Source organism: Brachyistius frenatus, unplaced genomic scaffold, assembly GCF_029030835.1.
Source record: "Brachyistius frenatus isolate BFR_SWC_R1_liver_20210118 unplaced genomic scaffold, ASM2903083v1 Contig_30, whole genome shotgun sequence".
Lineage (NCBI taxonomy): Eukaryota > Metazoa > Chordata > Actinopteri > Embiotocidae > Brachyistius > Brachyistius frenatus.
This window is the reverse complement of record NW_027210629.1, coordinates 1,659,907-1,685,710: the sequence shown is the minus strand read 5'-3', so window position 1 is coordinate 1,685,710 and position 25,804 is coordinate 1,659,907. Positions and strand designations below refer to the sequence as shown.

The window sequence follows — 25,804 nt, the reverse complement described above, 5'->3', positions numbered from 1 at the left end:
ATGTTTTAAGCCGATGAAACAGAGGCAGCTTAATGAGGAAAAAGAGAGACGGAGAATGAAGAGAAACATGGTGAGGTAGAGAACAACAGCAAAGAAGAAGTGAAGAGTCAAAGCAAGAAAGGAAGGGGGGGGGGCGGAAGTCTGTGGCAATATGAGAAAATATGAGCGGACATTCACTTGAGTAGAAGGACAAGTAGATATAGATAAAGTGAAGTGTGTGACCGATGATCTCTGGATTTTAATGTTTAGTTTGTAACAACAGAATACAACGACTTTTTTTGGAAATCAACCTACAATTTTAAAAGACCTTGTGAAGTATATATGACCCAGCGGCTCATAGAGTTACATTCTGCGCTTGACTTTAACACTATACCAACATTATGAAGGCAATTGCAATAAAACGGTTACCATGTCGATGTCGCTGATCGTCAGAGAGGTCCAGGTCCAACATAAGATCGTCTTCATCCAATTCTGACGACCCCAGGTTGTTTAGAACATCCTGATGGAAGAAAACAAAACCACATAAACTTCAAACAAACTCAGACTATACATTTGTACACTTATATTCTTTATTATTCTAATATACAACAGTATGATTAATGGCTTTTCTGCATTCCTAATAAGAAAAAAAAACATTTAAGAATAAAAACGTTGCTATAAACAAATCCTTATGATTAATGATTTTAATACAACTTTAGTGAGACACTCATTAATCCAACAGCTTCCACAAACCCTGAGGAGGAAAAATAATTAAAAAAAATACTGATCACAAAAAGATATGACAACATAGCAGAAAATTATTAAAAGATTTACATCAACGTAATCCAGGTGACTCATAACATTCAGAATGAAATCCCAGAATCAGAAAAAGATGCATTTAGTTATTTTATTACAGCGTGGTATTTTTTTCACTTTGCCTGCACTTAATGAGATATTTAGTCCCTCATCATTGCATCCAAACTCATGAAAACAAATTGCTACTCTTGTTATGTATGGACGATTAGAGTTTAGTTTGAGAAAGCAATGAATGTGCAAAATGAGGCTTGTAGTTTTGTGGAACATCTGTCAGCTTTCCCTGTGCTTCACAAGAAAAATAAACAAATCTGTTGAACAAACCACAAAATCCTTGTAAATCGACAGTACTTACTCCCCATGACAAAAAGAAGCAGCCCATTGCTCAGTCATGTGATTTTCAAAACTGTATGATCATAAAGGCATTTGTCTCATGAATTTTGCAGGCTCTGAAATTAAAACTAACAATTACTTAACACCAACTATTTGGCATTTTATTCCATATACCTTGCAGAAAAAAGTGTGCTCTGTGCCAATACGATCCAAGTATAAGCACTGATATCCTTAACCAAACACAAAAATAAAAGAAAATACAATTTCAAGGAAAACTGTGACTGTTGTTTGGCTTTTTCCCTTGAGGCTATAAATCAACCCATACGAATTACTGTACACTAGTACTACTAGGTTGCATGTAGTCCAACATGAAAACAAAAAACAATGTAAAACAGAAAACTGATTCCACATTAAAGTAAAAATAAAATCTTTTAAATATGGTTATGCAATATGAGCTTAAAAGTTGATAAATGCCACTGAATTCAAAGCAGATCATCTGCTTACAAATATTAAATGACTAAATTTAAAGTAATTTACATGATAATTAATGATACCACAAAAATTACAATTAAGTTTGACGCCACATAAACGCCCCTCAAAACAAAAAAAAGAAATGTACAGGCTGTGTAGTAGTACATTGGGGGAGGTTTTCTCTGGAAGACCTTCAAAATACAATTTGTAATTCTGATATTGGTGTAAATTCCAAATTTGAATAACTGAGACATCAGAGATACTGTTTTCCATCCAGCAAACAAAGCAAGAATAGTTCGAGAAACTTCAGGAAGCCTTAGAATTCTATGTTTTTTAAACAGTCCTCCACCCTGGGTGGTTCTGCATTATCACCAGTACACCCACTGACAGTTTTAAAATGTCGATTTTTCCCGTTCTTTCCATCTTAAATGAGCAATAGCCACAGGACTGTAGTGAGTCAGGCTTCATGCTCAACACCAGATATTCACTCACATTCACTGTAATCTTTCAGTAAATGCCACCATGTACTTGGCATGATGATGAGGTTATAATGATGCAGTAAGATGATGTTCCTTTTGGGTCTGTTACATTTCAAAAGTCAATGCTGCCATCTGATGGTCATAAAAAGGAATACCACTGCAGAAAAAAAGTTGTTGCTTCAAGAATAAAGAGTGGAAAATAATATGATTGAAACATAGCATATATTTTACTGATTGAAAATATAATTATTGGAGCTATTTATCACTAGTTGCAGCGAGGAAGTGAACTGGTAAAAAAAGACATTTGACAAACTGACTAATTGGGATTGTGTAAGGAATTCTCTACTGCCAGTTTTCCAGGGAACATGCTTTCACCATCAGCATGTTTGTATAGACCCAAAAGAAAAATACAAAGTCAAAAAAATTCTGCATCATTGATTTAGGCTGTGGAACATGTAGTAGGTGGACGATAAGCCTTTAAACAAATATCAGTAATTAAGAGCACCACAAAGAATGCTTTTCAGCGGATGCAAACTAATTATTTACTATCAACAGTGCTTTGAGCTGCTTCTGAAGAATCTCTGTACCTGAAACAACCTATTAGACAAAATTGAAAAAGAAATGTAATAGTACACACACAGGTTTTCAGGGCAATTTACATCGGCACCTGAGTTTGTGTGCACTAAAACATGAAAAACCACAAGCGGAGCGAAATATCAAGATCCAAATGCACCAGTCTTGTGCAATATCTGCAGATGGATGAGAAAATTCAATAACCAACTCTGTTCAGCTCTCATCACTGTTTGTTTGGACATAAACAACCTCCCAGCCACTCTCTGTATTGATCTCCTCCTATTTAAATGTAAGAGCCTCAGTGCTTTGTGACATGTCTGACTATTACACCACACCTCTAAACTCTACCTCTAAATAGTGTTCTTCCAGGCAAAACCTATGTGTGTGACCATGTAACATTAAAGTGCTGTTTTCTCAGGTCTTCACTTGATACTCAGTGCAGAAAACATCAGAGAAAAACTAGAATGCATTTCAGTGTTATGTGCGCCTGAAAACAAGACCTCATTCCAGGCATTAAAGCTAATAGCTGAAAGGTATTAGAAAAGAAATGAAGACCCGTACCGTGTGATGCTACTGCACACAGACTTCATTTGAAGCTAAATTACCCATTTTAACATGCACCTCTAACCACAGAAATGTGTTAATATGATTTTACAAGCCAGAGTTGTCACCTTTTTACCTCACTTATGTGATCTGAGTGAGTATAATCTTTGAGTTAATAGAGATAATATCGGATTCAGGTCTCATTAAAAGATGGCTCCATCTCTTAACTGCCAAGCAGAATGACATCCAAAACAGGGATGACAGGAAGCAAGAGGTTCTTTCTATCCATTAAAAACCACCGGTTTCTGTTCACACTCTGTGGAAATCGCATATAGAGTCTATGAAAATGACATTGCTTCAGAGCTTTAGGGTGGCAAATGCATTAAGATCAAGGGAGAGCGATTGAGCTTTGCGGGCAGGTATTATAGCTTCTAGCAATGGAAAATATACAGACTAACAAATGACTTCCATTCTGTTTGAGTGGATGCTTCATAGCCAGCTGTGTTTACAATGAGCCCAAGGGCATAGAGGATTGAGTGTCCAGTCAAACTGGAAACCCGTTTGTTGAATAAAACTCAGATGAATAAAAAATACCCCCAGTGTCTCACAGTTTATCTCCTGAAAATGGTCATTTCCTAACAACTATCTTTTTCTGTCAATACAGAATAATCAGTCACCCCAGAGCAAAGCAAAAACCCTTTTCATATTCAACAAACCATGCCATTTAAAACGCATGACACACAAATACTTTATCCCAGGGCTTTATGCTGTTGCCATTGTCGATCCATATTTCCACCAGGATTTTGCACTCCCTTCATTTGTAAAATAAGTAAAGATTTATTCTCTTCATGTTGAGTACAGATTGATTGTACTGTGGCCTGCAAAATCATTAAGTCCTCCACTGTCCAGCCAGTTTGAGAGTAGTGGTGTCTAATTGTAGTAATTAATTGTTTATATCCTTGTTTTATAACGGCGTGGTAAAATGACACAGCAGCAGGGAAGGAGATGTGCTGATTGACTGTAGTGAGCAGAAGTTTAGCTGCAGGTTTCTGTTTAGAATCTGATCAATGCTATTTTGTATCCCACCAGCTTTTTGCCTCATTGTTTTTGGTGTAATCTGGTCTGGAAGCACTTTCGCTGGGACATAACGGTATTTATTTATTTATTTAAAGTGAGTAGTAGTGCTTTTTCTGCAATGATTACTCCTGATGTATACATTACAATGAAAAAGACCTTGCTGTCATGGGTGTTCCAAGAAGATGGTACAAAGACGTACATTTCAAAGCTCTGTAAAGAACTTGAGCGGCAAAAGTTAATTTAATTAAATGGGGTGTTATTATTTCCAGTCGGAAGCTGCAAGGAGTGAAATTACTTAAAGACTACAAATTACCAGCTTACAATTAAATGTGAAGAATTTACAATTAAATTTAAAGATTTTATTTTCCTGAGCTACCTGATCGACTTAGAAGCTCACTCTCGTTTGTCATTTCAAAATAAGACAAGGACAAAATACTTGTTGAATGCACCGGTATCACCAAGAAGATGTGAACAGGATAGTCTGAGAGTTCTTTAGGCACATTCCTGGAGGTGAATGGTTGCAGTGAATTAACATAAATGTTCTTAAATCTCATTTATACAGCCAAGGCAATCCTCAAGGTGTTGAGTCCTCTAGTCTTTTTCCTATTTGATAGCTAATAAGCCCCTAATTGACAAACAACACTATTCTTTTTAAGTATATTTACCATTCCATTAATCTTAATGCAGTTTTAAAATAAACCCTTTCAGGTAGTGAATGAGGTGTTGGGCTTAGACATAATTACCATTAAACAATAAAACATATTAGACAATACTAGATAGATTTAAAAAAAAAAAAAAAAAAATAGCATTAGCCTGTTTGAAGCATTGATAGAATCTGTTTACTGTACATGTAGAGGAATATGGTGGTTTTAAGAATAGCTTGTATTACAAACATGTAAATGCAGCAAGAAAATGACTGATTGTAAAGATATACAGCATACAGATAGCTAACTACAATAATAAAATATGTAGTGCATGCTATTCATTTGTGCCATATTCTCTGGTAGTAGGACAGCATTTGTACAAAACTTAACCTCAAATTATAATATGAGTGCTGTCTATTTTATAGCCTTTTGGCCCAGCAAGCTATTGGTGCCAATAACTATGAATGGTTTTGTATTAGTCATGAGATTTGTTTCATTAACCATTACTCTCAGCACTCCACTGTGACTTATTAGGAAACCATAGCCTCAGAGAAAATGGTTTGATTTGAAATTTGATTTGATGTGTGTATGATAATTGTTACTGCTTTTATGCAATATCTTTGGGCAAAGAGAGCATTCGTTATAATACTAGTACTTGCAAAAAGCCATCAATGTTTTATATTTGAAAATTCAACCATCTGGTTGTGGTTATTACAAATTCTGTCTGGTAGAGGATCTGTTATCTGATTAATTCAAGTACAACTTAGGATATCGAGCTTTTTCAAGGCAGCAATCAGACTGGATGACATAAAAAAAAAAAAAAAAGTATCACTCTATTACAACACTGTTTATCAAGCAAACTGTCAAGCAACTGTTGATATGCATAAGCAACACAAGGAAACGCTGAGACACCTGATCAGCAATTCACAAGTAAAGTGAATTGCAGTTGAACTATTCTGCCATATATGTCACTCAAACTACCAACGAAAGTGTACGTTCTAAGTTGTTCTGCTTGTCTGTACGATAAGAGAGAGTTTCTGAAGAACACCTTAAGTAATTCCTTTTTGTGAGCAAGTTTTGAGTGTAATCACTGTCAGCCTGTGACGGCATTATCACAGCTGTCATTGAGAGATTTATGAGCAACCAACACTGAATATGCTGGTAAAATAAATATCTCACAGCTTCCCAAAGGGATTTATAAAAAAAAAACAATGACAACTGGAATGAGATCACCCAACAAGCTCAAGCAAACATAAGCTTCACAGTTTATCTCTGAATTCAACAAATTAATCACGTGTCCTTGCAAACCAAATCTGGATTTGCTTGATAATAATTATATTCTGCCTGGGCTGCAATGACACAGCAGCAATAAAACATATCCACTGTTTAGTTTGGTATGTTTTCATCCAGTGGTTCTCAACTAGTGGAGTGCAAACCAGAGGGGGTGGGGGAAGGGGGGGTCGCAAGGCCATGTTGTGCGGGTCGCGGATGTGTGAAGGAGAAAAAAAAAAAAAGTCAAACTACCGTTATATGTTAATTTTGAAGTCAACAGAATTTCTGATGTACTTTTATTTTGAAGGTCATGCATTTACCATGACGCAGCGCTTGCAATAATCAATATCTATTCGTGTTGCCATGGCAATAACGACCAGGAGGCATCGTGTATTACGGCACTATTTTTTTTGTGAAAGAAGTGGCTCATAAATGTCAAAAGCTTTACTTTATGACTAAAGAGAAATGCAGGTCCTTATGCTAGTCCAGTTGAGAACCACTGTTTCAGGTTGTCTCTGTTTTACCTTGCAAAGGATGTAATGTCCCACATGGCTCCTTAAAACATAAACACCACAGTCAGACACAAAGTATCTGTATAAACACTGAGCACACCGCTCTAATCCTTTCATTCAAACCCTCACTACCTTTAGTTATTTATTCATTTAGAAGATGTCGTTTGTGTACTTGTATCTATATTGTACATTTTGCATGCAGGTAAAAGGCGTCGCAGCCCCGACTATTTTAAGTGCCTTCAGCTAACCAAAAAAAAACCTTTCATTAGGGCAAAGAGTGGTGGTACATCATGTAATATACACTCCCAGACTTGTAGCTTTCCTCCAGGGATCAGGCCCCTAAAGGGCCCTTTGTAGGCGCAGAGGAAGAAAGGAAGAGATTACACCATGTTTAGTGAAGTGTAGGTCAAGAGGCAGTCGGCAGTCTGGAAGGTACATAACAACGTGCTGTGTATATCCCTGCCCTTTCTAATCTCTTAGTAGAAGCCTATAGTCCCTGGTAAAATAAATGGGATTGGCTTACTTTCCTCCCACTGAGCTCTCTTGTGTCTGTTGACAGAAAACCACCCCATATGCAGCAGTAGCTATAGCTTACTCCCAGAAGGAAAAGTAGATATAGCTGAAGCATGCATCCATAAATACAAGTGCAATGTTTGTTGGACAGATTGAGCTAACAAAGATGATACTACTCTTAAATCCTACAGATGACTGAAGTTTTTCAAAGTACTTCATCCGTTCACACTCATACTGAACTTAAATTTAAAGATATTTAAGGCAAAATGCTGACTTTAACAAACAACACCTCTATCATGCTTTTTTTTTTTTTTTTTTTTTAAGTACACAGAGTTTTACTCAGTTAACGATTGTTTTTTTTCTTAACTTCAGCTGTTGAATATCTGTCCTGTGTGACACATTAACTTGTGGGAACACCGTCATAGAAAAATCAACAAAGTATTATTGACTACCTTTGAATGCATCACCTTTCTAACTTAACTCTCTTTACATTCTATTAAATAAGAAAATGTTTAAGAGAAGTCAGCTTCTGAGATTACCAGGATACTCAATTACCACCAACACCAACACCATCCTCTGTCCAAGGTCTGAATATCAACAGGCACAATCAATTTCAAAATAAACCCTTTCAGCAAATGTGGAAATGTTTTTGTTGTTTTGAGGTTTTTAAATTGAAATGGAGTGGAAATTAAAAAAAACAAAACTGTTTGTGATTCACAGCTGCAAAACAAAGTTGAGAGCACTATGGGCGCTTTGCCCGCGGCAAGCCTGAAAACTTCTTGTATTGACATGGCCAGAGGCATGTAACTGGGTGAGATTAGAATGTATCCTGCAGGGGAGTGCGTTAGCAGCTCGCTATAATTGTGGCCAATTACATCCCCTCTTTATATACCATTTAAAAACAGGGCTCATCCTGTAAATGTATCGGTGATTTGGTTTCTCTATGATGGCAGCATTATTCTTGTCCTGAATATGCAGAGTTGTAAGTGTGAGTAAACAGCAACACAAATAAACCGTAAAGGGCAGATGGTGGGTTTTTTTTTTGGGTTTTTTTTTAGAGTCTCTGGTCGAGTATTTGGACATTAAATCATCGCCGAGTTTATTTCACACATTTCAAGTTGCTGTATGAATATCACATCGCAATCCTTTCCCATGTGCAAGACACGGAGAATGTGTTCAGGTCCTTTCAATGCACACAAAGTTTCTTTGTCACCAAAGTTCCCAACTGTTTGTTGACGGGGGAAACACAACAAGACTGAATAGAAGACTTAAGTGGACGTGCCAACATTTAAAGGTCAAATCTTTATATTAATGGTTCTATGAATGTCTTCAACGCTGGCACTGCATGTAAGAAAGAAACTGAAGAGTCAATAAAAAGCACTTCATCACCTCGACACATGACTTGCATGGGAATCAATAGGAATCTACGAAAAAGTTACTTAAATTACAAGTATAAAGTAAAGCACATAATTATATATGCTTACACACATACACAACCCCAACAAAGGAACACGCATATTTCTTTCTTGTTTTTCTGTGTCTTGGGTGGATTCATTTTCTCTGCTGGGCGTTTAGTTCCTTAATTAAAGTTGGGACGATGTATCACTGGCCTGGAACTGCACAGAAATGTGTTCCTCGTAGGTCATTTGTTTTTCCGTTTCATTTTTATTTCCTAATTGATTTTTGTTTTCTCCTTTTTAAATGTTGTTCTAATTAATTGCTTTGCTTTATATAAAGTCCTTTCACCTGCCTTTTTGCTTATACAAACAAACTTGCCAAGCCTCACTGTGACGATGTACAGACGAGGAAGTAGTACATACTAGGCCATTTAGTCATGCTAATTGCTTGTGCATGTGTGTGTGTACACGTTGAGGCTTTACTTGTGTACGCTTCATGTAAACATCCTAATTAAAATGTAAACTGTTGAATAAACACTACACTGTGCATTTCAAAACCTGTCAAATAAACCATCGTTATATGGTGTAAAATGAAACGCGTACAAACACAACTACACACTTAAGCTTAAAACCTACCAGACTTCCCAGTTTAGATGAGGAGGAGTTGTTTCTGTGTTTGAGAAGACCACATCCCTCCATGCCCGGGGCCTCTCTGTGGTTTCCATGGATACGAGGCCCACCAGCCCCCTCAGACGAGGAGCGCAGACGCCTCTCCATCCGCATCACCTCATGATATGGGCTGGCACTGTTACACAGAGAAGCTGGAGGATGGAAAGATACAAAGAGAATCACAAAGTCAGTCAGAAATAATGAATCTAGGTGAAATTGTTGTAACAGTGATTCCACAAGCAGAGATATAATCATCTTTTTATTATATTTCTGAAGCAGCCCCGTTTCCTGAAAGAAATGTGGTTTCTTTCATAAACTATTTCACAAAGCAGCTTTTACTAAATCTCCCTTCATGAAGCGCTTCAGCTTTATTGTTTTCGGTCAAATTGTATTTATTGTTTTGTAATAATCGAGTTTAGCCTGACTACCAACACAGATTGAAAACAGGAAGAGAATATCACATCCTCTTTTTGAGCAACAGGCAATAAAACAAAAACAGGACTTTGTGCCAACCATTTTCTCTTTTCCTTTTTCTTGCTCCTCCCCACCCCTCTAACACACACTCTCTCTCTCTCTCACACACACACAGACACACTCACACACAGACACACACACACACACATACACACACACACACACACACACACACACACACACACACACACACACACACACACACACACACACACACACACACACACACACACAACCATTTTACTTGAGATTTTGAATATTACCCCCAGAAAGGCCGACAGTTCGCAGGGATCTATATCATAAAGAACTGTGACACTGTTTGCAATAGAGAATATAGAAAATTCTGTTGCTCATCCGGTTTTCACTGTAGTCTATCTGTAGCTCTCAAAGACTGCAAGCTAGAAACTCACAGCGCAGTTTAATATTCAGCTACAAGCATGGATTGCAACACACTATATGTACGTGTGTGTGTGTGAGTTTGTGTGTGTGTGTGTGTGTGTGTGCTCACTACACTATAATGTAAAACCGGGCCATTAATACAACACTAAACGATTGCTGGCAGATGGTCGTACAATCATGCCGACTTTCAAATGCACAGCAGCACACACTCTGCAGTTACAACACACAGTTACAGTTCTTCCACAGTTTCTAATAAAAGAGAAAGATGACAGCAGTACGTGTGCTAGAATGTGTATGTGTATAAATGTCCATGTTTTATACATGAAAATGTAATCCCAGCCACTTGGTTGAATATTTAAAATTTTGATCATGATTGAACCTCGATAATACCCATTAGTTTCACACATCTCTTATGAACGCCTTCATGGTTTCAACTGCAAGGAGAGCCTTAACAAAGTGACATTTTACTATTGCCAATATGCAGTGACCCCTTGCAGTAACTAAACTCGGATTCCTACTCACACAGTTAATTACTTAGTACTTGTGAAACCCTAAATTTGCTGTTTGAAAAATCTTATGTCTTTGCCCGTATAAACAACACCACAATTGTTATGTTTTTCAGGGTCTGATTTAAGTATGACTTGAGCTAAACAATGATCCGAAATCATAATAACATGCTGCAGAGTTAGGAAAAAAAGTTAATTGTTTACATTTTGTTGCCAGAGAGAACTGCGGCAAAAAAAAAAAAAAATATCTCTGCAATATGTTGCAGCAGCGGAAGGTGAAGTAAGGAGAACAGTAACACGTCTTTTTTGGTTAAGAAATATGTTTTCTGTACAACATACACTGCTTCAGTCAGCCAAAAACTGGCATTGATTTATTAGGCTTTCCAGATTAACTGTCTGAATGAGTGACAGCTACAAGAGTTTTGAATCTGTTTTGCAGCTGCTACATTTTCATTCAAAACTGGAAGGCAGGAAGGAAACTGGGAAGGCATTATGGTCCATATGTCCATTGTCATCTCGTAATCTTCAATCATGGAGTGGAAACAGGCTGAGAGACGCGAGTATAATAACACTTGAATCGTGATTAGCCCGGTTTGCACCACCTCCACTCACCAGCTACCTTCGAGAATCTCTTAAAGAGGCTTGGTGATGAACTCTCAAAGATTTTTAATTGCCAATCTTATTCACACTTGCTCAGTTATGAATAAGGAAGTAGCAAAAACGAACAACACTGAAGAAGAAGAAGAAGAAGAACAACAACAACAACAACAACAACAAGAATGACATCCCTTCAACTACTTAATAAACATTTACTGTGAAAACCATTTTGGTCCAAATTCTTGTCAATGTTTTGAATGACTACAGTGACTGTATACTGTACACACATCTAAGTCTACAAAGACGGTGTGTGTGTGTGTGTGTGTGTGTGTGTGTGTGTGTGTGTGTGTGTGTGTGTGTGTGTGTGTGTGTGTGTGTGTGTGTGTGTGTGTGTGTGTGTGTGTGTGTGTGTGTGTGTGTGTGTGTGTGTGTGTGTGTGTGTGTGTGTGTGTGGCTCCATTTACACCAAACTGCACTGTTAGTGACCACACGCACGGTCACTGCTAAGCAAGTAGACAGTGGTGTTGCTGCCTTTGAGACAACATGCCTGGTCATCAATTTCAGGGAGCCTTCTCCGCAAAGGGAATGTCAAACGAGTTCTGATGGGGACATCTTGAGTTTGTCGCCACGGGATCGACCTGGTTCTGTGACTTCCGCTGTGCACGTGCGCATGAGAGTCGCGTGTCTGCGGCGGTGCACGCAAATCCGCGATTTGCATGAGTTCCATACCTGCATGTGGTTTCCTCAAGTGCGAGGACCTGGGTTCATGGCAGCCACAGAAGCTTCCTCTTTCATGAAGAGAGAGCGCGTGTCTCGTCCTCCTTTCCGTTTGCTCGGGGTTGGAGTGACAGCCCTCGCTGCGCACCACACATGTCTCGCTCTCACTGGTGGTCTCCGTGTGGTAACACGTCTTCCTCTCCAGGACCAACTCCTTCCTCTTTGCGGCGGACACCTCTTTCCTTGCTTCCTTCCTTTCCTCCTCCCTCTCCTTCCTCTCTTCCAGTGATTGTTCCTTCACGGGCAGGCAGGGAACAGCTGTCTCTGGCTCCGAGAGGGACACGGCCGTCTCGTAGTCCGTGTTGTTGGCTGTGCTGGTGTCGGGCAGTAACGGTTTTTCCGCGCTGGACTGGGCTGGAGTGAAGAAAACCTAAGGAGAGGACATTTTTACTGAGTGCGTGTTAAACGAGACAAATTTTATCGGCCAAAAGCTAACAGTTGACAGCGAGACAATCTCACTACAGCGAGTGGGTACTAAGTGGATGTTTTTGTCCTCAGGCACCGAAGTGGGCATGTTTAGATAGCAAAGTCACGCAGTATTTACTCTTCAGTGGCCTAAAAGTGAAAGGCAGAGCTTTGTTTTTGAAACCCGTTGCGGCGGGTTTCATTTATGTCGTTCCCTCCTCGGCTAGGAAATAACTTTTTGAAGGAGGATAAGTTCTGTGCACAAAGGTGTGAGATGTGAAGGGCGGTCCGGAGACAAACGCACGTTTTCTTCTTAAAGCCTCAGCTCGTTCAATAAAAGGACTTTTCAAGCCTGATGCTCACATTTCACACATTTCAGCCCCAAACGGTAGTCACAGACATTCTTCCTCTATGGTTGTTGTTCTCGAAATTCAAGGGCACCCGTTGTTGTTTTGTGAATTCCTGAAGCCCTCGTGTTGTTGTTTTTTTACAAATAAATTCCTGATTGTCAACACGGTGCATATTCATCAGCAAACTCCAACTATTGTATGACGATTACGAGAACCCTTTTAATATGAAACAAACTATATGTCTACATCAATTAACCTTGTTTGATTTCAAAGCACACTACCTGGGAGGTAGAGACGGCCATGCTGAAGTTCTCTGGAGCAGGCGGGGGCTCCGGCGGAGCGGCGTCAGCGTCCGGCGCAGGCGCAGATGCAGGTCCTGGGGCCGAACCGCATCCGGGGCTGGGAACCGGCAGCGCGTCCACCTCGGACACAGAGTCCTCTGTGATGGGAATAAACTCTGAAGGGGTGATGGCCGTGGTCCGATCCTCTGATATCATGGGGGACTGTAGCGAGCTCTCTCCCCCTGCACCCAGCAGTTCACCGGGCCACGACCCCGGGGAGAGCCCTTCGGCCCCCGGAGTGACGACGGCGGAGCTCGGCGGCTCCAGGTTCACTTCCGGAGGCCTGTGGTGATCAGATGTCCGGGAGAAGCGGTGGTGAGCTGAGAACGACTTGGGCAGCAGGGTTTTCTTCTGGCGTGACGACCGCTTGTTGTTGTTGCTGCCGCCGCTGTAGTCGTCGAGGAACCCCGAGTCGTCCCCTTCATTGGCCCCCGAGCCGCTGATGCAGTTGATGAACACGTTTCGATTGGCTGTGGAGGAGGATGAGGAAGCCTTGTCGAAGTCCTCGGTGTGAGAGCGCGTGATTTTCTTTTGCCTGTGGCTGCCAAACCCAAACGAGTGTCGTGACTTGGGGCGTCCGCCGCCATCGCTGAACGCGGTGGACGCCGACGACGTTATCGTCTGCTGGTTGTTTCCGTTTGCGTCAGTGCCCTGCGTCAGGGGAGGGGTGAGGTTTAAATTGATGGGCTGGACGCGTGGTTCACTGTGTCGTTTGGTCGTGAAACTCAGCGACGGGGTGCGGAAAAGGCTCCGCCGCTTCCCGGTGCTGCCGGAGCTGGAGTTGGTGCTGGACGGCGAGGAGGTGTGGACGCCATTTCCCACTCCGCCTGAAGACGGAGAGGAGGGGAGAGACTCCTGCCTCTTACTGCTGCTGCGGCGGAAGATTGGCAGGCGGGAAACAAGTGTGGAACGCCGTGAGCCGGATTCACCCATCTAGAAGCTGAGGCGGTGGTGCACTCTGAGGGAACAAAGAAACCCACAAAAACATGAAATGGATATAACATGCATCAAAACAGATTAGCAAAAACAAGACTGTGCAGAGTCCCTCATTTTCTTTGCATTTAATAACCGTGTCACAACTTAAAACACACAATGTGTTCCTTAATCTGGCAGGCAATAAATCTCAAATAATAAAATGACATCCACTAACCTTCTAAGCAAATGTTGGACCCATACACAAACAAATAAACAACAGGCGCTTTAGTCCACAGACTGTTTGAATTGAGAAATCTCACATTTCCCACACTGCTGCATCTTTACACTGAAAGATGCCTCTGTTGCAAATAGCGGTGTCATTTGTCGGAGATAGATTGATGCTCTTCAGGCACTGCAATGTAATGTAACAGGAACAGCGTTGTTTATCCTGTTGTTCCTGCAAGACTCACTGTGAAGTTTGTGTTATGAAAACATTTAAAAACAAAAAAAAAGTCAAAAGAAATACTCATTTCAAATGTTCACATAGTGGTGGTTATCAACTGCAAATACCGAGCGTACTGAAGATGCCTTGCCGAGGTGTGGTTCCGTTTCAGGTACGTCGTGATTAGAATAAAGATCGGTGAACTCTCACACAATCGGGGCCGAGTTTGTCATTCAGTCAGCTTGTGCTTTTAAACCAAAACTTCAAAGGCATGTCACATAACCCCCGTAACAAAGAGTTTCTTATATTCTTAAATGAGGTCAAGCAACATGATCTGTGCAAAAAAAAACACAAAATCTAATCAGGCACTCAAAGCTTTATGTCCCCGAAAGTCAAAAATATGTTTCGGTTGAGCTTTGACTGAACGAACAGATGTGATTACTGCTGGTATGAGACCAGGAGCGCTGACTTCACTTAACATACCACATACAGCACTTAATGTTCATTTGACAACTGAATCATATAGAGACATGACTAACCAGAATGGGAGAGCAAGACATGCAAAGAGGGAAGGAAAGTTCAGCGAGAGAGAGAGAGAGAGAAACATCATCTTTATCTCTTCATGGATGGACGTACCAGAAACCGAACTGCAGCAGTTACTGCGGTTGTTTGAGAGTTTGCGGTGGCTCACAGTAATAATACATGAAAAGAGCTGATTCTGATCATCCTCCCGCTCTGTTCTCCCAAACATAATTAAATCAAGTACGAACTGAAAGCACAGCACGCAAAAGATGACAAAAGAAGAGAAAAATCGACAGGGATTTTGGACAAACGACAGCGAACCTGAATTTCTCTGCCAGTGGCTCAACCTCTCTCCTGCACAGTTTGTCTTTGAGACTAGAAAACAAGAGTATCAGCCTACGGAGGTAGTTCCTCATGTAATCCTCGCTAACGAGACCCTTTCTGCAATTTTACAACGAGCGAGTCTCTCGGTGAACACACCCGCAAGCGGCGTTGTTGTCTCGATGTTTTTAGGACCTTATCCGAGTTCCCCATTTTGAGTCAGATTATCTGTAGGCATTCATTTCTGTACATGCTCCCGTTCTCACTGTTCCCTATTATGCGCAAGCTGAATAGTGACTATTTGACGGCTGTAAAGTTGAAGATGCTGCGTCCGTCGGCGCTACGGAACGGTTTATGTTTTTGATCTGCGTGTAATGAGCTTACATTAACACCCTTTAATTGAAGTGGCGTATTAGCGTGTCACCGCCTTTAAGGTAAATTTCATCACGTTCTAAATGTCACGCAGGTCCCGATTCTCATTACAAGTTAACTCGATAACGCATAAAACCATTCGTAAATAGAGGAAGAGGCCAATGGGAAAAAAAAACAGTCAAGACGTACAGTAGTAAAACAGTGACGTGGTATTTACACGCGCAACAAAATGCAGTTATACTTAGCGCCGTCCGTCTTGGATCCTTTTTCAGACATTTTGTACGAGACTTGCACACTGCGGGGTCAGCAGCCTTGTCAGACACTCCCTTTTCAGAAGACCCGGCAGTTCAGCAGCTTTTGGTTTTCACACCACCAACGCGAGCTTTTTCACCGGGCCGTGGCACGCCGAACTCGGTCATTAAGCCAACGTAACCGTCCTCCAACGTATTAGACGGAGATTAAAGCAGATTGAGAACAGCTCTGTTCTTTTGTGTGTTAAGCCTCATAAGGAGTAAAACGTTGGACAGCTATAGGCTCAGACCGCTTCAAGCGCCAACTGCTGAGGCCCTCACAGAGAATACACCGGTTCCCCGTTTTTGTTTTTTGTCCCTCCTCGTGGGACATACCATGTTTGCCACATGTTGCTACGTTTGATAACACGGGGAAAATGTGCGGACAAGTTTGACATGGGAATCCGCGTGGGCTTCACATGTTACACTATGAGAATGTTCCCAAACCACACGCGCGGTTTCACAGGTGACCGATCACGTGACGTTTGGGTCAAAGGTGATCACGTTTTCTGGAAGGGAGGGGCACGTGCCGCTGCGTTATTGTACTGCGCGTAATGACCGAATGCTGCCATGTCATTGAAACATTTCTCAATCATCGAATCGAATGCACACAAGAGTCTGACAGGCTGGAACTTACAGGAAGAGATCAAACGGCGGCATCGCGACGTTGAAGCATCTTCCCACTTCCTCGCTGCACAACAAGTGACACTACCTGTGTCAGAGAAGCAAACTTCCCCTCACCTCGGTTCCTCTTTCCCTCAAGTTACTGGTAGTGCTGCTGTCTGGAAGGATAAAGTGCAGCGCAAGCACAACTTGATGCGCTGCAGGTTTGCCAGACTTCCATTTAAACGTGGACTTAGAAATTGGCCGAAATAGATGAAGGTCACTCGGAGTGGACCAGACTAATAGATCTCTAAGCTTCACACACATCTGCAGCTTTCTAGATCGCTACATCATCCGAATAATTTCCCTCTGCCATGCTCCCAATGAACACACCATCTATCAGACAAAACGGATTAGCACCGAGGCCTTCGTTTCTGCACCGCTGTGTGGTCTGCACTTTCCTATCAACACACCCGACAACTGCAGCATAAACTGGTTAATAATCAGTCGACGAACGTGTAACGTGGTCGAAGAGCAAACTCCCGTCGCTGTGAAATTTTACTCTGATATGTGATTATCTGTCGGTTTGAAAGAATGTAAGGTGTCATATAAGGAGTCAAATAAGGTGTCATGTAAGGTGTTATATAAGGTGTCATATAAGGTGTCAAATAAGATGTTAAATAAGGTGGATAGGTATAAGATAAGGTGTGTATGGGGTGTGAATAACTGGGTGTTTCCTATTAAACAGGTTCTTGACGGGATCTTTTTCACAACAGCGGCCACATATTACGCACAGGCCTCTTAGATGTGATGAAAGATTGCATGTAGGCGACATTGTACTGTTGTTCTTCATAATGACTGAATACTGAAGAAAAACTCATACCAGAGTTCAGTTTCCTGACTGATCTTTAGATGACTTTAAAGAAATGTAACACAGAGCTTCTACAACCGACTGAGTGGGTTAGTTATTCAGTTTCGCCTGGGGCGCTTTTGATTTTAGAAAGTGTGTATTTTCAGTCGGAGTAAGCTGGCTCTAATGCCGTAGTCAATGCAAAACAGAGAAAAACAATAATAAGACGGATGTAATGACAGATACAGGTTCTCTTTTCTTTTAATTCAGGTTCAACATTAAGCTACGTTAGAAAAGCTCTCAGGTTATAACGTCTTTTTTCAATCAATCTGTGTTGAAATGAAAATCCATTTCCACAAAATGGATTAAAAATCACTGAAAGCAGGCTTGTCAAAACTACACACCTCCACCATAGAGGTGAGGAAATATAATCTCCCTCGAGGAAGAGGATGACTGTTTAACCAGAGATTGAAATGACAAAACTTCAGCCCCACAGAAACGCTGCTAGTGTGAACAAATAATGGTTTTAAGCCACTAGCAAAACAAGAAACTACCATCTTGGAACTACAAATCCTACTATAAAAAACATGAATCCCACATTTGGGTACCGTATGTTAATAGGGACAACCATGATGACAGACAGCACAATGTCCCGAAACTCAAGAAAACACATAGGCAAGCACTTTGACAACACACACACACACACACACACAACCCGGAAAACCTGGAAACCCGCCAATACTACGTCCCGCCCACCGATAGCCTGTCAATCAAACCTACACGCCCCCAAAAACACAGCTTTTTGAAGTTTATTTTACAATTAATGACAGGATTATTTTCAGATGGACCTCCAGAACACTAATCTGGAAGAGTGAGTTTAGCGAATGGCATACAGAAAACTTGTGGAATTTTTTTTGGACTTGAAGTTGAGTGAGTCTATTGAAAACGTCACTTTTTGTGGAGTCGACCTCTGGCGACACTTGTTGCAGTTTAAAGCACTTTCGCTTTGGCCTCGTTTTTCAGAGCTGACAGCTTCGTCCACTTTTATATACAGTCTGTGCTCAGAAAGTTTAATATACCTACATTCTTCTTGTCTAGCTTAGTTGACATTATTATTCAGAGCCCGGGTTGAAAATAATGATCATTTTCATTCCCGATTATTCTGATGATTATTTTATCAATTATCTGTTCGGTCCTTAAAATGTCAGAAAATGTTGAACACTGTTAACCGTTGTTTTCAAAAACCCAACATGCAGCCTAAAATGTCTTGTTTTGTTTTAACCCGACAGTCCACAAACAAAAGATATGCAGTTTATTATCATGGAGGACTAAAGGAACCAGAAAATATTCACATTTATGAAGCTGAAATCAGGGAATTTTTGCGGGGTTTTTTGTTTTGTTTTGTTTTTTTTCTTCATTAAAAGAAGAAGACTCAACATGATTAATTGCCTATCAAAATAGTGCATTGTTCCTAATTGAGCCTAAATCCGCAGGTAGTAAAGGAACATGGCAATAAGCAGCGATATCAGAGGGGCTAAAACACAAATACTGATCAACAAGATAACACAACACTGAACTAAACATTAACACCTTACGGAACTGAAGTAAAGAGATCCCCCACGTCAAGGTTGGCCAGCCACGCACACGCAGGCATCAGTTTGAATAAGACATGCATTTGGGCTCAAACGGGTCCAGGTCAGGGCTTTTCTTGAAAATCTTTTAGTCTCCAAATCCCCCAAGTCCGTATAACTCTGATTTCCGGACTCATCCAGAGCCACAGGAGACAGCTGTTTTCAAAAGCAGCTGTGACGAATGCCGTGCCCCATTAAGTTTTTGTTTTGTTTTTAATTTTTGCTGAATATATGCTTCTTTACTGCTCATATAGCGGCACCGTGTTTTCCAATGCGTCCACATCATCTCAATCATAAACAATGAATGGGCCCGAGCTCGTTGTTACTCAGCGCTGACGGTGTTATCAACACTCCTTTCAGACTTGTCACCGACCGGGCCCGGCTGCTTTTTTTTTTTTTTTTTAGTCGGTTTGCGTCGCCGTGGTTGTGGGATTAAAGATTTAGGAGACGATATGCATGCAGCATGTGAGCGTGAGCAGCAGCAGCAGCAGCAGCAGCAGCAGCCCAAGAGGGACGCCGACTGCTGTCAAACCGAAAACATCGCTGCGCAGCCGGACCGACCTTAAATCCCCGACAAAGCTAGCTGGGGGTCAGCGCGCCGGCACTGGCGCAAATACGTCCCTGCGACATTTTTTGTTTTTGTTTTTGATCAATTGCAAACGCTGCGTATCGCTTTCTTGGGGATGCAGAGGTCGGCGGTGTCCGGTGGGGGGGAGGGGGGGGTGGAAACACAGCGGCACGCACCGTCCGGTTGGATGAGGCGGGTCATGCTAGCAGGTAGTTAGCGGACGAACACACAGACGTCCCCAGTTTCCGTGCGCAACGTTTACCTTCAGCGGCTTCCCGGAGTCCCCGCCGACGCGCCCTCGGAGCACAAGCAGCTGAATGTATCTTCGCTTCGTGGTCATGCGAGTTACCATATCCTGCATGAGGAGGTCTGGGGACGGTACTGAAATCGTACTGAGGTAGCACCTTGTGTTGGCACTGACGCCAGTATTACACCTCAGTGACGTGGAGAGCCTCTTTCCTCCTTCCGCGTTTGCGAACGACAGGCCGCGAACGTGCGCCGCGTGACGTCTCTCCTCCTCTTCCTCCTCCTCCTCCTCCTCTTCCTCCTCCTCCCAGACTTCCACAGCTCAGCATCCTTCAAGCAGGTGGATCTCCCAAAACCTCCAAAATCTTGGGGAGTCGATTCTTTTTGTTCACAGCGCAAGATTTATGAGGGCTGCAGCCTCGTATTAAATGAATTTGACATTTAGTTGACCTCCTAAAAATGTCGATTTGTTATCGTTTGGTATGTTAAGATGGGATTTGTTTTATTATTGAGACACCACCGCAATTTAAGCATCACCGCTGAGAAAAGAAAAAAAAAAAAAAAAAGATAAAACATCATTAAAATGAACACCGTATAGGCTACAAAATCAAGTAGAATAAGTAAAAATAAAAGAAATTAAAAAATATATATCTATATATAAATTAAGCATAGACAACTCACTGTCAAAATGAAGTGCATTAAGACACTACTAAATCAATAAAGTGTAGGCAATAAAGATGCAGATCTAAGGCTAAACATGGGACTGGGTGGTGGGCAGAGTTAAGAATAATGCATACAGAATTTATGTTTATCTACTTTTCCTCCTGAAAAGCAGATAAACATACAGTATTAATATATGTATACATGTGTAATCCATACTTTTTTTTTCTGTCATTGAATGGATTAACTGACAAAAATCACTTTGCTAAGGTATACCCTCATCTTGTGTATTTGTCTCGGGCCATATTGTAACTGACAGCGTGTGAAGACAGTGCCAGAGCTGAACGGATTCTTCAAGTCTTTTTTCAGGGTTTTGTTGTGCGTCGATGCACCAATCCAGGAGGCAAAGGCTCCAGAGAAGCTACACAGACGTGTTACAAAACAAACATACCTCAACATATGAGCTACTTCAAGAAAATAAAAACTCAGATTTTGAAATACAGTAAATATGCTAAATCTGTGGTTCGATTTCAAATGTGCATTGCAAGAGAGCTTTTCCTAACGCAAAAAAAAAAAAATCCTAATGCAAGAATAGCTAGATTGTTTCATTAAATGGCATCAAATGTGTAGTGATTGCAATGTCTGCCAAAACATATTTTGACCAATGGTAACTCCTGTTGAACTAATCAGAGCATAGCTATAAATCTGCACAAGTACTGAAAAATGACTGGAGACTAAATAGAGTTAAAAACACTAGTTTTATTCGATGGAATCCCCACACAGCAAATTAAAAAGTGTAACCTTCCCAGGAATCGGGGCAAATAACAATATTTCCACATCTTTACATAGTACACATACAGAAATCCACCACTTACACACTACATCCAATCCTCTGAAGAAAACACCAGGGACAAATGCACAGTCACTAAAATTTAGAGATCAGAAAAACAAAATCTGAGTGTTACAGAGGGGAAAACATTTACAAGTAGCATTTTAAATTCTTTTTGTATATCCAGAGAAAGCCCATTTAAAACCACAACCTATAAACTTAGTGCAAATTGTCTTTATAGGCTTGTGTGTCTATAACGTTTTCTTCGGTTCTACAGCCCATTTATTAATATTGCACACACACACACACACACACACGTATTACACACACCTGCAGAGCCAAACAGTTGCTGACATGCTACAGATTTTTAAAGTGCTAGCTTTAAATTAGATTGAGAGCCAGCCTGCAAAACATTTGGTTCTAAATTCATTTCTGAAAAGCAGGCCATAGGATACATCTAAATTTAAAATCAGCTGTGGTATTGAGAATACAAGCTTTTCATCAGATTTCTGTAACTACATATAAGTGTGCTGTGATACCAAGTGGAACAAACCAACAGGAAAAAAACAACAACAACAACAACAATAACAAAAAGAACATTCAGCCATTTGTTCTGTTATGAACAAGAATACATTCTGTGATGGAAATAAAACAGTTAACCTGCCCTGCTAATTCATTAATGCATAGATGTGTTTAAAAGATGTTTAATAAGCCCATTTTAACATACTAGAATCAGGGTTCAGGTCTGTGAGGATTAGAGTTAAAACAGTAGATGTGAACATCTGTGAGACTGCAGACTATCAAGAGTAATCAGATATTACACTGAGACTGGAGAACATTTCTGCTCAGATAAATGCAAGAGCAAATGTATTCAATGTTTTTAAACCAAAACAAACGATGTATGTATTCTGTATTACAATCTAAAACCTAAATATTTAAACAGACCAATCAAGCCAACACCAAGAGGAGGAAAAGGTTGTTCCATTTGAAAAAAATGCTCCCTTGACAAAGGCAGCTGAACAGTAATATCCATTTATATTGATTTGCAAGCAAACACCAATTACATGAACATTTATGATTTATTTTATTTCAATGAAAATAATATAGCCTGTATTAATATGTACATGAAATTTAAAAATCAAAGTCTAAAAAAAAAAAAAAAAACTGCTTATTATCTGACGGTAATGACAAGGCAGAGATCATGAACTGACTGTTAAAAAGAAAGCTGTAACTCAATATAAACTTGTTTCTGTAAGGAAAGGTACAGTAGTAGTAGTTAAGGTTTTCCAGGCCTGATGGATAGAGGTAGGTAGCAATGGGCCCCAATCAGGGCCAGAAACCTGAGAAAACACACACCAATTACCCTAACCCTCCAGAAATCAAAATATATAGAAATGCACAAACAAATCCACGTGCAGGCACATATACTGTACAGCATGTCTCTACACCAAAACAAAGTGTGGTTTCCCAACAAACAAACAAACAAACAAACAAACAAGTCTTGTTTAGTGTGCTCTCTTAGACTTAAACATCTGAGCTGATTTAATCAAAGCCAATAAACCACTTAGGTGTCTGTCTGATAGCCAAACTTAAACAATATGCCACGCTTCATGTGTCAGCACTGCAAGTAAACAGTGGTTTTGACAGCATAGGTACAGAACGGTGTGTTTTGTGATAGCACTTCTTGTAAGAACCTGAAAAACTGTGTTTTGTTTCTAAACGGTTTAAAGGCTGTGAGGCTGCAAAGCTGTGGGTTGCACTTTAAGTCAGCACCAGAACCAAAAAGCTTTGGCTAATTGTGACTTTGTGGCTGTCCAACGGCCGCTGGCTACAAGAGCACGGTGGTCTGGTACCTGGATAGTTTTATGATGTTCAACGTCACATTCAGTGCTGTGCAACACGTGTGAAAGAGAAAACAGTGAGAGGCTTTGAAATCAAAGTAACAACTCCAGGATTCAAGTCTCTTTTGTGAGTGTGAGACGTCAATGTGGTGATGGCAACATTTAAAAAGTGAAGAAGCTAACTAGGTAGTGATCAAACTGTGATGATTGTAAAGGTTTATCATGTGCGATGAGTCACTCATCATATTGTGCAAAAACAGCTTAACAGAACTGTGACAAGTAGGAAAAGTAGTGTTTTTTTTGTGATAAAGAGTAAATAGGTAAATAACGAGTCCTAATGAATACCAATAACTTTAACACCAGTGTCAAACTATGCCTACAGTAAATCCGCATACAGTATTTAAGCTGATAGGTATTTCCATGATGTTTGCGCAAATGACACAAACATCTGCTTGCCAGAACAAACTAAGTGAACCATTTCCTTAAAAAAAAAGAAAAAGAAAAGGCACAAAGGCACTAGCTTTAAAGTAGCTACAAGGCTCTCAGGTCCACTAAGATTACATCTAAACCTATGCTGCTACATTTAGACAAACAGTTACAGAAAACAGGCAAAATTACCACCCAATAATTAACACGCACAAAATGATCTATAAACATTAAACTGGCAAAAGAGGAAGTGGAAGTGGAAGCTCAAAGGCGTTTCATGTTAAAACAAAGATTTAACGTGGCTGCAGACTAACTGTGCAGCCAAGTCCACATCAACAGCGGATCATAGCTGGCATTTAAAACCAGGTCAAATACAATTACCAGATGCAGAGCCTTTGGTATGTAGAGAAGACCTTTCATGTCTAAACCAACCTCTGAAGACTGATATTCAGTGTCATCATCTAATGCGGAGGTCATACATTATACATGCCAACTCGAAATAGACCAGTCTCTGGCAGATATCCCATTTCCACATTCAGGACCTGACCACATCCATCTCATTTGACCCTCAAAAATCTTTTTGGATTGTACCCCATCACCCTGTCAATAAAACCTGCTCTTCCCAGAACATACCAAAACAATAAATCGATTCAGGACGTAATGCATCAGCGAACTGCAGCCCTCCTCAGAAGGTCAGTTTCTTCGTGGTGATGAACTCCTCCAGTTGAACCTTGCCGCTGCCCATGAGGCCGAAAGCCGGATACATTGTTCCTGAACAATCCACCTGCCTCTCATAAAGGCACCGCATGGTGTCGGCGTCGTAGAAATACACCCGGCAAGCGTCGTAATCCAGGCACACACCCAAGCGCTGGGGGATGGGGAGCATGCGGTTGCTGGGGTCACCGGACGCGGCGTTTGCTGTGGAAACGGAGGAGGATGAAGAGCCCTTGGGGATGAAGAGTTTGCCCATGCCCATGGTGAGGAGGGTGAAGGGCTGGGAGAGCTCATAGCACGTGTCCTCGCTGCCGCTATCATGCCCACTGTCATGGTCATACCTGGTGAAAGGAAGAAAGAGGTGGGGGGAGGGGGGGTGTCATAATCAGGTGTGAAACCGAAAGCAGAGTGATAACTCTCCCAGTCGATTCAAGTGTGTCCAGCATTCACGTTCATTGTCAATCAATTTGCTGAATTCATCAACTAATTGTCAGATCTATAGAATGTGGACGTGAAATTGTCCCATCACAATTTCCCTGAGGCCACAGTGACGCCTTCATACGTCTTGTTTTGTCTGACCAACGAGTTCAAATACATTCAATGTCTAATCAAAAAAGAAAAGTATAAGTAATATTGTGAATGTTAATGTTCGGCAGGATTCTTTATCTAATTGCTGTGAAACGAGCAATTTAGATTTTAAGGCATTTTCTTCAGAGGGAAAAATGCACAGTCACCCTTCTGCTGACTGGCCGTATGCTGCCTGGTGCTTGGCACTTGGCATGCATTATGTAATTACCATAGAGTTAAAATGTATTTGCACAAATCATGCGCTCCTTTACATGCTTTTTTGCATCAGTTGGTCCGGTGAGAAAGGCGGGCTTTGTCTGCGTGTAAGCTCTTTACGAGTTAATACTGGTTCTCTTACATCACAGGATTAGGTATGACTCAAACACACTTAACGCTGTGCTGAGATTGTTTGTGTTGTGTTGCAGTCAGAGTTGTGACAAGGTAAACCACGTTTTGACTGAATGATGGTCGCCTGCCTGCACATACCTTGGGCTGCTGGTATCTCTCGGGTTGTGGAACCATTCAAGCAGCTTTGTGTCAGAGGCCACTCCAACTTTGACCATGTAGGAATACGGTTCCACCTTAAAGGCCCAGTAGTGTCTGCAAAACAAAACAGAGCAATTACATTTTCTATTAGATGACTGGAAGTTAGACCAATTTTCTGATTTGCCCTCCGACAACTCTGCTGCAAAAAAAGATGGCACAGAACTGCCAACTTAATAATACTACAGACTTGTAGTAAAAAAAAATTTAAAAATTTCCCCTCGGGGATTAATAAAGTAAATACCTACCTACCTACCTACCTTGTGCACACAAATAAAGCTCTACGTCCGCTCCCTCCCTCTTGTATATTTTTTTAGTCTGACTGCATAACGTACTGATA

At 40.9% G+C, this 25,804-nt stretch overlaps 2 protein-coding genes across 10 annotated transcripts in view; both read right to left on the bottom strand.

Moving 5' to 3' along the window:
• Nucleotides 1–20,141, bottom strand: part of ccser1 (coiled-coil serine-rich protein 1) — a 122,012-nt gene extending 101,871 nt beyond the window's left edge. For both annotated transcript variants that reach the window (XR_011310943.1, XM_069699499.1), the window contains exons 1-5: nt 19,901–20,141; nt 13,065–14,082; nt 11,981–12,398; nt 9,243–9,427; nt 409–499 (exon numbers count right to left, since the gene is read on the bottom strand). Coding sequence is in view for 1 of the 2 variants with exons in the window: in XM_069699499.1 (XP_069555600.1) it covers nt 409–499; nt 9,243–9,427; nt 11,981–12,398; nt 13,065–14,057 (1,687 nt within the window). In the remaining variant the exon portion in view is untranslated. The remainder of the gene's footprint in view (nt 1–408; nt 500–9,242; nt 9,428–11,980; nt 12,399–13,064; nt 14,083–19,900) is intronic.
• A 1,142-nt stretch (nt 20,142–21,283) lies between these two features.
• Nucleotides 21,284–25,804, bottom strand: part of trim36 (tripartite motif containing 36) — a 31,632-nt gene continuing 27,111 nt past the window's right edge. For all 8 annotated transcript variants that reach the window (XM_069699487.1, XM_069699488.1, XM_069699490.1 and 5 more), the window contains 2 exons: nt 25,408–25,521; nt 21,284–24,695 (listed from right to left, as the gene is read on the bottom strand). In XM_069699487.1, the coding sequence (XP_069555588.1) occupies nt 24,326–24,695; nt 25,408–25,521 (484 nt within the window). In that variant the 3' untranslated portion in view covers nt 21,284–24,325. The remainder of the gene's footprint in view (nt 24,696–25,407; nt 25,522–25,804) is intronic.